General features: G+C 39.5%; 1 protein-coding gene across 2 annotated transcripts; it reads right to left on the reverse strand.

Annotated features, from left to right (window-relative positions):
* Nucleotides 1–857: 857 nt before the first annotated feature.
* Nucleotides 858–13610, reverse strand: LOC113027988 (uncharacterized). 2 transcript variants are annotated; one of them, XM_026177881.2, is made up of 2 exons: nt 13027–13592; nt 858–2953 (listed from the first exon to the last, which is right to left on the reverse strand). In XM_026177881.2, the coding sequence occupies exons 1-2, from the start codon at nt 13145–13147 to the stop codon at nt 1488–1490; spliced, it is 1587 nt and encodes a 528-aa protein (XP_026033666.1). In that variant the 5' UTR covers nt 13148–13592; the 3' UTR covers nt 858–1487. The 2 variants fall into 2 exon arrangements, with proteins under 2 accessions (XP_026033666.1, XP_026033667.1); XM_026177882.2 differs by lacking the exon at nt 858–2953 and adding an exon at nt 4137–9150 and having other exon boundaries at nt 13027–13610.

Genomic DNA, 13610 nt, shown 5'->3' on the forward strand with positions numbered 1-13610 from the left:
GTACGCATATGTATCGAACAATACAAAATTTTTAATTTATTTTATCAACTTTTCTTCTGACGATGCTGTCTGTGTTGAGCACTCAGTGGATCTGCGTTCGACTACTCCGCCTAGGTTGCACTGTCGAGCGCAGATCCACTGAGCGCAGCGCAAGCTAGCAAGACAGAAGCTAAGCTTGTCGCAACATGGCAAATTGAACCTCCTCCACCCTCATTCAGATCTGGCCTTTGGAACTATTTTGGTCTTCTTGTGAAGCATGACCCTGAAGGTAAGCGCGTCATGGACAAAAGTAAAACTATGTCGGATGTGCCACGCAATGCTCAATTGGTGGGAACTACTGCATTAGCGCAGTTTGCTCGTTAACGTGTTGACGCCGTCCAGCCCGTGTTGACGCCGTCATATATATGTATATGTGTATATCTACGTGTGTGTGTGTGTGTGTGTGTGTGTGTGTGTGTGTGTGTGTGTGTGTGTGTTTAAATATGTATATAATAACGTGCAATCAAGGCCAGTGGCTACACTACTGCATATTTGAAATTTACAGGAACCATACCACTGGTGTGGCTGTAGCTCAGGAGGTAGAGCAGGTCACCTACCTATCGGAAGGTTGGTGGTTCAATCTTTGGCTTCTCCAGTCTGCATGCCAAGTATCCTTGGGTAAGATACTAACCCTAAGTCGCTCTCTGATGCATCCATCGGAGTATGAATGTAGTTAGGAAACAGTACCAAGCTTGGGTAAAGTGCTTGTGAGATTGGGTAAATGTGGCTTATCCAACAATGCCACAGGTTATAAGCATTGTGAAAAATGATGATAATTGATGACATCATGCTTCAAGTAAAAAGCTCAAGAGGAAGAATAAAAAGAATAAATATTTTATTAATCAAGAAGTTGGCAAGTTACTGTTAGAGCAACCAAAAAAGAAAGTGATTAAATACAAAATCTAAATACAATAAGGAGTTGAAATTAAATGCAAAATTAAAACCTAAATAACATTAGTTGATATACTCCATACCAGAAAAGCAATCAGGAGTAGATGTGTCCATCTGGTTCTGTGTTATCCAACACCACATAGCTGCTGTTTGACTGTGGTATGCTGATCCAAACTTATTTTGGTGCACACCCACCCACCCACCGAGTTCTGGTTTATACAGAAAAACAAAATGCTCAAGCATAGATTATTATTAAAAATATTATGACTAAACATGGTTATGTACCTTGGATATAGAAAATGTATAAATAAATGCTATCTGGAATTCAAGTAATATATTTCCCAATTACAATATAGCTTGCATCACTTTGAGCACATGGTACCACCCCTACTATAAATGTCACCAGCCATAGTCTCTATTTTTTTTTCATACAGTACAGGGCATCCTTCAAAGCACCCAATAGCATGAACAGACATAATTAATGACCAAACAAACAAAAAAGATCCGTCCAACTTATTCATTAGCAGGTAAGTGCATTCACAAAACCTTCAAAGCTGTTACTCCGTGTGGGTTTTTACGTGTCTGTTTAGATTTCCCTTCTGAGTAAACGTTTTACCACAAACACCACAGCTAAATGGCTTCTCTCCAGTGTGGACTCTCATGTGTCTCGTCAGAGTTCCCTGATGGGTGAATCTCTTCCCACATACAGTGCAGCTAAACTGTTTCTCTCCGGTGTGAACTCTGATGTGGATCTTGAGATCGCGCTGATGTACAAAGTTTTTGCCACAGACATCGCAACCATGTGGTTTCTCTCCTGTGTGGCCTCTTGTGTGGGCTTTGAGATGTGATTTCCTGTTAAATCTTTTGCCACAAATATCACAGCCATATGGTTTCTCTCCTGTGTGAACCCTTGTGTGTGCTTTAACAAGCGCCATCCGGTTAAACCTTTTACCACAAATGTCGCAAGCAAACTGTTTTTCTCCTGTGTGAACTCTCATGTGTGCACTTAATTGTGTTTTCCGGTTATATCTTTTACTGCAAAGATCACAACCAAATGGTTTTTCTCTTGTGTGAACTCTCATATGTCTCTTCAGGTCCACCTGTTGTGTAAATCTTTTTGTGCAAACCCCACAACCGAATGGTTTCTCACCTGTGTGAACCCTGATGTGCCTCTTGATATTTTGCTGTTGTGTAAACCTTTCACCACAGATGTCACATACAAACGGTTTCTCTCCTGTGTGGATTCTGATGTGCGCCTTGAAACTATAGAGATGTCGAAAACGCTTTCCACAAAAATCACAATGAAATGGTTTTTCACCAGTGTGAATTCGGATATGTGTCTTAAGATTTTGTTTTTGTGTAAATCGTTTTCCGCAAATACCACAGATAAATTGTCTGTCTTGTCTGGGTGAATCTACATTTCCCAAATGCCTGGAGGAAGTTTCCATTAAATGGCTTGTCATGAGCCTCTGAACAGGCCTCTTGCTTTTTGGAGATTTGAGTCCATTTGCACTTGATGTAGGAGCTCCCTGATTATTTTCACCGTCATCATTTGGAGGTCCAGAATCTGACAAAGGTTCCTGCCAATCACCACCACCATCGTCACTATCATCATCATCATCATCTGAGACGTCAGTCGCAGAAGAGTCTGAAGCCTTCTCATCAGTATTTGGATCTGGGTTCCATAGTCCAGGTCCAGGTCCTTCACGGTCCTCTCCATCACTTTCTGTTTTTATCTGTTTAGCTAAGCTGCAAAGTGGAGGCTCTGCCTCTCCCATTTGATTCTGAAGGAGAAGTAAAGAGTTAGGCTTCTCTTCATCGTTTTCAGTCTTCACAGGACCAGCAGTGAGTTGGAGCCTGATGATATCAGCCTTTGTTAGATCATTAAGCGGCTCTCCCACCTCACTGTTACTGAGTTCATCTTGTTCCTCCTTTTTAAAGAGAAGCTCTGGGCCCTTCTGGTCCGGACTGTTGCTCCATTCATGGGAAACCTCTTCTTTGATCACCAGCAGCTGTTGGACATCTGCAGAGAACACAAAAACAGACACGGGACAACAGTGACTCCATATTCTTGTGGTCAACAGAAGAATTTGTATACATGGTGATGGTGCACACTGATGCTAACTGCTGTATCATAAAGTGCTTGAACAAGAATCTAATGTGAAAATAAATTAACACTTTTTTTTTAAATCAAGCCTTCCAAATTCAACATATAACTACATGACCTGCAACAAATATGATTATTTCCAGCTGTGAAAGCACTATTAGTGTTTGTCATTAACTTCCAAATGCCAAATACTAAAAGTGCTTTTCCATTCTTAAAGAGCTTCCAAAGGCAAAAAACACCAAAGCCCTGTACCAGATTTGAGTACTTTACCACAAATGTCGCAAGCAAACTTACTTTCTCTTCTTTGTTTCCCAACAACAGTACAACCCCACAAGATAAAGCAGTACCTGCAGTCAGACACTTTTGTATCAGGACGCATAAGCAAAGAAGCATGTTTCTGCCCGGTTTCAGACCAGGGACTTTTCACATCTTAGGTGAACGTGATAACCACTACACTATGGAAACGGCACATGCTTCTACTGTATTTGTTATTTGTTTATTTCTGGACTGAAGAATATGTTTTCTTTAAAAAAAATTTTTTAAAGAACTGAAAGGGTTTAGTTCTTTTGACAAGCAGTTATCAAAAAATTATGCAATTTCTAAAACTGAAACAAAAGAGTAGTCCATTTTTAAAAAAAAAAAACTTTTTTTTCTCTTTGAATATTTACTTTTTTCCAATAACAAGACCAAATTATTTCTTATTCAATTAGCTCCAGGCCTGGCTATGGTTATTGTGAAAAGATGTGGGTCATTAGGTTGGTGGCAGTGTGAAAGATAAAAATACATATAGCAACATAAAAGTATCTCCAACTGACCAGAGCGTATTTCCAGCAGCTCGCCTCGATAACCAGTAAACTTGTTAGTGACTACTGTCAGCAGAAAACAAAAAGACTAAATCCACATACAAAAAGAAAGTAACTTGAGAGTTTCAGGTGCTGTTTAGTAAAATTATATTCTTTCTCTCAACTTCAAGTCACCTAATCCGTAACAAAAAGGGAAATAATTTAATTACCATAAAAATGTCAAAAACCTGAACCTAAGACTTTCATTTTTTGATTCTGTATTCTTTGTAAACAACAACAACAAAGACAACTGTAGCTATGTTGCTTGAAAAAATACATCTTTATTTTTATCACCACAGACATCTTACACACTAAGAACTATTAACTTACAATGTACAGGTTTAATTAAAAGAAAACAAGAAATCCATCAAAGAAGTTAAACATGACAAGGCATGGCCCAGGCTGCTAGCTGCATTGACTTTTTGACAAGATAACTAATCAAAAACAGATCTGGACGGGATGAGCTAGGCAATGACCGGAGCCAAACCAGATCCAGGTGTGATCCAGTCTGAATCCCCGATCCATTTTGGATCCATCCTGCCATAAAAACATAGTCTGACTGGGAAATGATCTGCTGATCTAGTTCTGGTTCTGGGTCAACAGTCTTGGTGGGTCCGACTCTGAATTTCAGATAATGAAACTTTAAACTGGTATTTTACGTCAATTAATGACTGAATTCCAACCTGTGGACACACTTCAATATGAAATGTAATTAGATTACAATCAGACTGTTTGCAGCTGGATTTTAAAAGTCACTTTAACAACACATTTTGTTCAGTTTTACAGTTTTAAGTCATTTCAGTCTCATGTTCACTGAGATTTTCTCCAAGATCTAGCTGTGACAGACATCTTTCCAACAGTATAATTGATTACAACACAGTAAACATCAGTGAGGACCTCACCTGGACACTGAACACCACACAGCTGGTCAAGAAGGCTCAGCAGCAGCTGTATTTCCTGAGGAGGCTGAGGAAATTTAATTTGTTGGCCAAGATCCTCAGCAGCTTCTACAGCTGCACTGTGGAGAACACACCATCAAGCTGCATTACTGCGTGGTACGGCAGCAGTACTGCTATGGACTGCAAACGCCTGCAGAGAGTGATAACAACTGCAGAGAAGATCGCCCTCTCTGCAGAGCATCTACCATCACAGAGTCCAGAGGAGAGCTGCCTCCATCCTCAAAGACCCCACACAGCCTCAACACGGACTGTTCACACTTCTGCTCTCAATACCAAGGTTTAGAAGTGTGAAATCCAGAACATCCCGATTCAACAACTCCTTCTCCTATCAGATTCCTGAACATCTGACCTACCTCAACTGCAATTTGCACATCAGGACACTTTGCACACTAAGTTCATTTTGCACATTAAGCTCCTTTGTACATCCATTTACATTGACATCTGCATACCTTACTTGTCTTCACTTATTTTGTTTGTACTTATTTATCTTTCACTATTTTTTTATCCTTATTTTTTTATGTTATTTATCTTAATATCTTGTCTTATTTGTATCCTTATTTATCTTGCTCCTTCAACCCTACCTAACTTGGCATTGGTGTGTGGACAGCAAAGGAAGAATTTCATTGCACAGAGAAATGCTATTTCTTCTGTACACGTGACAACACTTTGAAACTTTATACAGGTGATTTTGATGTAAACAGTGATTCTATAGTAATGTACACTGTTTCCAGTCTAATTTAACTAACTGGCTGACAGTCTGATACCTGCATTAATATTCAAAGACTCTCACAGTTAGAAAGATGGATTTACAGTGGCTTGCAAAAGTATTCGCCTCCCTTGAACTTTCCCACATTTTGTCACATTACAGCCACAAACATGAATCAATTTTATTGGAATTCCATGTGAAAGACCAAAACAAAGTGGTGTAAAAGTGAGAAGTGGAATGAAAATCATACATGATTCCAAACATTTTTTACAAATAAATAACTGCAAAGTGGAGTGTGCGTAATTATTCAGCCCCCTTTGGTCTGAGTGCAGTCAGTTGCCCATAGACGTTGCCTGATGAGTGCTAATGACTAAACAGAGTGCACCTGTGTGTAATCTAATGTCAGTACAAATACAGCTGCTCTGTGACGGCCTCAGAGATTGTCTAAGAGAATATTGGGAGCAACAACACCATGAAATCCAAAGAACACACCAGACAGGTCAGGGATAAAGTTATTGAGAAATTTAGGCTTAGGCTACAAAAAGATTTCCCAAGCCTTGAACATCCCATGGAGCACTGTGGGACACTCAGAAATTGAAGGAGTATGGCACAACTGTAAACCTACCAAGACAAGGCCATCCATCTAAACTCAAAGGCCGAACAAGGAGAGCGCTGATCAGAAATGCAGCCAAGAGGCCCATGGTGACTCTGGACGAGCTGCAGAGATCTACAGCTCAGGTGGGGGAATCTGTCCATAGGACAACTATTAGTCGTGCACTGCACAAAGTTGGCCTTTATGGAAGAGTGGCAAAAAGAAAGCCATTGTTAACAGAAAACCATAAGAAGTCCAGTTTGCAGTTTGCCACAAGCCATGTGGGGACACAGCAAACATGTGGAAGAAGCTGCTCTGGTCAGATGAGACCAACATGCAAAACACTATGTGTGGTGGAAAACTAACACTGCACATCACTCTGAACACACCATCCCCACTGTCAAATATGGTGGTGGTAGCATCATGCTCTGGGGGTGCTTCTCTTCAGCAGGGACAGGGAAGCTGGTCAGAGTTGATGGGAAGATGGATGGAGCCAAATACAGGGCAATCTTGGAATCCTGGGGCAGAGGTTCACCTCCAGCAGGACATCGACCCTAAACATAAAGCCAGGGCAACAATGGAATGGTTTAAAACAAAACATATCCATGTGTTAGAATGGCCCAGTTAAAGTCCAGCTCTAAATCCAATCGAGAATCTGTGGCAAGATCCGAAAACTGCTGTTCACAAACGCTGTCCATCTAATCCAGCGGTCCCCAACCCCCGGGCCGTGAGTCGTTCGGTACCGGGCCGCGAGAGTTGAGGCTCAGGTGTGAAATGTATGGTTTTCAGGGTTTTTATCGGTTTTCAGCGTTATTTTGTTATCGTTTTTATCGTTAACTCTGTTTTCCTGGGTCTTTTCAAGTGTGTTATGAATAAATCTTCTTTTTTTCGGTACCGGTACTGGTTTTATTTTGTTGTATTTATCCGCGACACCTTAAAGGCTGGTCCGTGAAAATATTGTCGGGCATAAACTGGTCCGTGGCGCCAAAAAGGTTGGAGACCGCTGATCTAATCTGACTGAGCTGGAGTTGTTTTGCAAAGAAGAGCTATAATTGCAGCAAAAGGTGGTTCTACAAAGTATTGACTCAGGGGGCTGAATAATTACGCACACCCCACTTTTCAGTTATTTATTTGTAAAAAAATGTTTGGAATCATGTATGATTTTCGTTCCGCGTCTCACATGTGCACCACTTTGTGTTGGTCTTTCACGTGGAATTCCAATGAAATTGATTCATGTTTGTGGCTGTAATGTGACAAAACGTGGGGAAGTTCAAGGGGGGCGAATACTTTTGCAAGCCACTATAATTCTTAGCTGATAATAAATAAGTGAGATATTCACTTTCTTCACTCATACAAATTGACCACTGAAAAATTAAAAAGCCAACATGGTAAATAAAAAGATAGTGAATTGACACCTAATCAGCATTTTAGTGTTTATAAAATGTAAACTTGTCTAAATTCATTTGCTCCACCAAGTGGTTTGATAGCAACTTTTGGAATAAGGAAATGAGTCAGTTTGTTAAAGAAAACTTGTCAGTGAGTAGGTTTAGTGTACAGAGTCTCACTCAGTTTAAGTTAACTTTCTTTGTGAATCAGAAATCCTCAAGTTTATCTCATCTCAGGTTTAACGAACACAGATTGGTTGGTTAAAACTGTTTCAAATAGCACTAAGACCCAGTACAATTTCTACTGTGTGTGGCTTCTCGTGTGCCTATTTAGACTTCCCTGTTGAGTAAAAGTTTTCCCACACACATTACAACCAAATGGTTTCTCTCCAGTGTGCACCCTCATGTGTCTCTTGAGGCTTCCCTGCTGAGTAAATCGCTTTTCACATGCAGGACAGCTGAACTGTTTCTCTCCAGTGTGGACTCTGATGTGTATTTTGAGGTCATGTTGATGCACAAACTTTTTCCCACATGCACCACAGCTGAATGGTTTCTCTCCTGTGTGTACCCTCATGTGCCTCTTCAGAACCCCCTGCTGTGTAAACATTTTATTACACAGATTGCAGCCAAATGGTTTCTCTCTCGTGTGAACTCTCATATGTCTCTTCAGAACGCCCTGCTGTGTAAATCGTTTTGCGCAGACAACACAGCTGAATGGTTTCTCTCCTGTGTGAACCCTCATGTGGCGTTTGAGATTTTGCTTTTTTCTAAATTTTTCACCACAAATGCCACAAACAAACGGTTTTTCCCCAGTATGGATTCTGATGTGTACTTTAAAACTATAGTGATGTCTAAAGTCTTTTCCACAAAAATCACAGTTATATGGTTTATCACCTGTGTGGACTCTCATATGTGTCTTCAGATTTTGTTTCTGTTTAAATCTTTTTGCACAAACACCACAGGTAAATGTTTTTTCTCCTGTGTTGACTATCATCTTTGAAAATTCACTTTGTTTCACTCTGTTAAATTTCTCATTAGCCAAACAGCCATAAGGCCTTTTGAATGAATGACATGTCTTCCTTCTCTGAAAAGAACACTTGCTTTTCAGTGATTTCAGAGTTTTCAAGTTTGATTTAGGTATAGGGCAACCACTGTCACCATCTTCGTTTGCAGGTCCAGCATCAGACAAAGGCTCCTGCCAATCATCTCCATCACTAATGTCTGTTTCAGAAGAGTCTGGGGCCTTCTCAACAGCATTTAGTTGGAAATGGAAATTTGGATTAGAGTTCCCAGCGATTTCTGGTCCTCTACAATCCTTTTCATCAATTTCATTGTTGATATTTGTAGCTGAGCTGCTGTTTGTAGCTTCTGCTTCTGCATTGTCTTCAGTCTGACTTTGATGAAGCTGTACAATCTGAGGTTTTTCTTCTCTTTCATCTTCACACTTCATGGAAATAGAAGACAATGTGCACTTAGTGCTAACAGCAAGATGCGCTCCCCCTGTATCGATCCACAGCTCCTCATGCTCCTCCTTTATGTGGAGGTGGTCTAGATTCTGCTGGTCCAGACTGGGGGTCCAGGGTAGCTCTTCTTTAATCACCAACATCTGCTGGACATCTGCGGGGAATACTGAAACATACATGTACATCACTGACTGTAGGCTTCTATACGTTCACCTTGATTTCAGTAGCTGTTAATGTAATCTGAAATTCAAGTTACAGTGGGGATTATTTTGAGACCAAAAATGAAACACTATCCATCACCAGTCACCCTAACAATTACAGTAATGGTAAGAAGTTTAAATCCACTTCTCATGGGTGTGAATGTCATGGTAATTTTGGGCTTTTAATTTTTAATTTCTTTGAGCTGTTCTTTTAAAAGTAAAAAAAAAAAACCCAACAACAACAGAGTTCACAGTTTAATTTTATTTCATTTATTTGAATTAATTTAATTTATAGACGGCATTGCAGAAACACTGTACCAACTGTCATGCATGGTGATTCATGCGTGACAGTTTCATTGTCATCAGGCTGTTTTACTGCCTGTGCTAAATTCCACCAACAGAATGGAATAATGAAGGAAGACTACCTCCAAATTCTTCAACTTCACCTCAAATCAACAGCTAGATGGTTGAAATTGGGACACAGTTAACGTTCTAACAGGATAATGGGCTGAAACACATCAAAACTGGCATCGGGATGAATAAACCAGGCTGACATTAAGGTTCTGGAATGGGCAAAGCCCAGAGATCCATCCACTTGAAACTTTGTGAACTATGCTTACACTCGGATCTGTGCCAGGAAACCAAACAATTTTAAATAAACGCTAACAATTCTGCTGAGAAGAGTGGTCAAGACTGGTCAAAATCCAGCCTGAATTATGTGAGAAGCTTGTTGATGGATAACAAGTCTGGTCAAGGTGCAGTTAGCTAAGGGACATTTAACCAAATATTAATGTACATATTTCAACTTGTATGACCCTGTGTGGCTTAGAAAATCCAAAATAAATTCAAAGTTGTGCACATAATTGTTGTTGTTTTTTAATCATTAAAGATGTATGCTGTATGGTAATTCTAACCTACCTGGAAAAAGAAGTATTCAAACAAATTGTTAAATGACCAAATTCACTATGACACTTCATGGCCATGATGAGTGGATGGAAGCTTTGGACCAAACATTTATCAATTTCATTTTCCCCTCTTCTGTAGAACCAGATTCCAGTTTGGATTCAGGAGATGGACTTAATCTTTACTTTTAAGATTAGGCTTCAAACTTATCTTATCCCTGAATCCTCCCTTAGTTATGCTGCAGTAAGTGTAGGCTGCTGGGGGATTCCCATGATGCACTGGGTGTTTCTTCTTCAGTCACCTTTCTAACTCATTATGTGTTAATAGACCTCTCTGCACTGAATCATACTTGTTATTAATCTCTGGCTCTCTTCCACAGCATGTCTTTGTCCTGTTTTCCTCCTCTCACCCCAACCGGTTGCGGCGGTTAAAAGGGAGTTTTTCCTTCCCACTGTCACCAAAGTCCTTGTTCATAGGGATTCATATGGTTGTTGGGTTTTTCTCTATGTATTATTGCTTTATATTGTACAATATAAAGCACCTTGAGGCGACTGTTGTTGTGATTTGATGCTGTATAAATAACATTTTTTGAATTGAAATTTTGGTAAACCACAGATCTTTATCTTGGGGATGTGGTAAAAATAAAGCTTAGATATAATTACTTATGAAGCAGTAAAGGAAGCAAAAACAAAAACCTCAAATGGCTAGAGACAAAATAATGATGGCTTAATAGACTGCCTGGAGGTCTTTCACACCTGTGACACCAAAACCTTTTCTTTCTTTCTTTGCATAAGATCTGATATAAGCGCATGCCATCATGATTCAGTTACAACAATGCTTTCACAATGAAAAGATTGTGGTTCAGCATGCCATCCAGTATGGAGATGTCAGGGGGAACGTGGGTCAAAATGATTTGGTCAAATTTCTCAGCAAGACGGAGCTCCTTGCTACACTTCGGGTTCCATTTTGAAGTTTCTCAAAGTGAAAAAGCTCAAAGTTCTTTGGGCTTAGCCAGCAGTCTCTTGATGTGAATATTATTGAGTACATCTGAGGACAAAGATGGAAATATGGAGGAGGAAACCCAAGAAGCTGGAGCAGCTTTGGGATGCCTGCAGGCCAGCCTTTGATTTCATACCCGATGACTTCGTGTCAAACTGAATAGCAATAGTTCTGCAGTTCTGTAAGCTAAAGGAAGCCGTATAAGACATTCAGTTTCATGTTTATACTGTGATAAAATAATACACTGATTTTCAGTATATAAAGTATTTACTTAACCCATTTAATCCCAAATGTTTCCCTGCAAAATGAGTGAATGCATTTTACTCCTTAGACTTCCCCTACACACAATATGTTGAATTAAATGTCATAGGCAGTTAAAACGGCAGTTGTTGCCAGTGGGATTGAATGGGTATTTAAGTAAAAACATAAAATGTTTTGACAGTTTGATTGTTTTAATATGCAGCAGAGTGTTTGTTCAGCAATAGGCTGACATGTTTGTGATTATCATATAGAAGCAAATCTCAATTAAATTAATACTTTTTTAGTAGCCTTTAAATAAACTGGTGACCCTCAACAAAAACATGAAATACTCCTGACTACAAATTTTACACAAAATTAAAAGTAATATATTAGCTCCTATAATTGTGATGTACCCATCACAAGACTTTCCTCCAAGAATGTATCAGCCCATCAGGAGATAAATCCGAAGCATAACGTAAACACTGATATTCTATTGGAACTGGAAAATGTTGTAACAGCTCACCTAATTTGCTCAGCAGATCCTGATACACTGCAAACAGATTTATGAGCATGCAGAAGGACATTTATTGTTTAAAGGGAAATCTGATCATTACTGTTATTAAGTGGCGAGAGGTGCTTTGCATTACATGATCCAGGATGAAATCTTGGAATGTTAAAGTGTACAGACACAAAGTGGTTATCCCATAATCCCATATGTAATGATAAACATAGGGAAGGCATGTTGCTCTGTGATGTTTTCATACCACAAATATCTTTGTTTCATGAACTAAACTTAACTTTAGGGAGAGCACCGTCCATATTTTTCTATCTAAAAGCAAAAATCATGAAAAATTATATAAGAACATTCAAAAGCTGAAGAAGCTCCTTTACGGGTGACAAATAATATTTATTTTTTATAATGAAATTCCTAGAAAAAAATAAAAATAAAAAAAGAGTTGAATGCTTAGAACATTTTTTTATTTGGTTGTACTTTTTCTTTGAGCTTTTAGGAAACCAAAAAACTGGAGGTCTGAAAAATGTTTCAGTCAGAGCGACGGTTACAAAATGCCACGTTTAAAGTCACCAAAATCAACTTTCGCCTTCATTCTGATGCTCAGTCTCAACAGCAGGTCGCCTTGACCACTGAGATGCTGCCATGTGACTGACTGATTAAAAATTTGTATAAATGAGTGATTAAACAGCTGTACCTAACAAAGTGGCCAATGAGCGTATATCTGCTAATTAACGTAACCAAACAAACCATTTAGATTAATGTCAGACATTTTAAGGAAGGAGTGAAATGCATAAAAACCCAATAAGCCTTAAAACAGATAAGTTTATTTGTATATATGTATTTATTTTTTTCATTTATCTCTTGTTTGCCCCTTATATCATTTGAAAGTTATATAGATTTTTTTCTTTGCTCAAAGGTAGTTTTTAAAAAGGAATTACTTTAAAAACTACAAGATTTCTTGCATATGTGCGCGGTGTAAAGCGGCCGGGTGCTACACGATGCCCAGATGAGTTCCGCCTTTTTAACTCCGAGAACACAAAAAGTCATTGATAGCAAATACTTTTGTTATTTTTACAAATTGAGATTAGCAGATCGTGAGAAGATGTGCGATCGTGATCTCCACCCAGCCCCACAGCGAATCAGCTGTTAGCAGATTTCTTCGCATTCCAGCTGTGTTTATTCTTACCAGCGGTTTGGTTTATATCAGCGTCCTGCAGCTGTTCAACATCTGGAGGTTTAATGTCCGGCTTTTCTTCAAACTGCAGACTCTCAGCTCTGTTATGATCAAGATAATCCACTTCATTCATGGTGTCGACTCCTCTTTAAAATAAACTGCAGGCTTGTGTGACACGAACCAGGCCTGTGCAGAATCGATCACCGCCGATCACAGTGAAACACGCCCTGGTTACATTTGTCTGTCTCGCTTTGATCCATGAACGTGTTCAAGTACTCAAAGGGGGATCGTGCTCTTCTGAATTATTTTGGAAACGAATTATTGATGTCTGCTGTGTTTTGAACAGGCATCTGCACGGACAGCTTCCCTCTTCATTCCACACAGCATCTCCACCGGCTTTTATTCGCGCTGCATTCACGCAGTTTACCCACGTTGTCATCCACTCACCTCGAAAACCATGAAACCTTTAAAACACAAGAGCACACGAAGTAATTCAGGCTATTAAAAATAAAACGGACCAGGGTTTACATGTGCGTTTTATCACGATGGTTTACTGGCCTCTAACGGCCGATCTCAAGAAGTGCATCACAACATAA

This window comes from Astatotilapia calliptera, chromosome 8 (assembly GCF_964374335.1).
Source record: "Astatotilapia calliptera chromosome 8, fAstCal68.1, whole genome shotgun sequence".
Lineage (NCBI taxonomy): Eukaryota > Metazoa > Chordata > Actinopteri > Cichliformes > Cichlidae > Astatotilapia > Astatotilapia calliptera.

What these genes read in the sequence shown, in the direction of transcription:
- LOC113027988 (XM_026177881.2), bottom strand. Translation starts at nt 13,147, where the DNA reads ATGAATGAAGTGGATTATCTTGATCATAACAGAGCTGAGAGTCTGCAG. An exon ending in TGATATAAACCAAACCGCTG is followed by an intron (nt 2,954 to 13,026) that starts GTAAGAATAAAC and finishes TGTTCTCTGCAG; the next exon opens with ATGTCCAACAGCTGCTGGTG.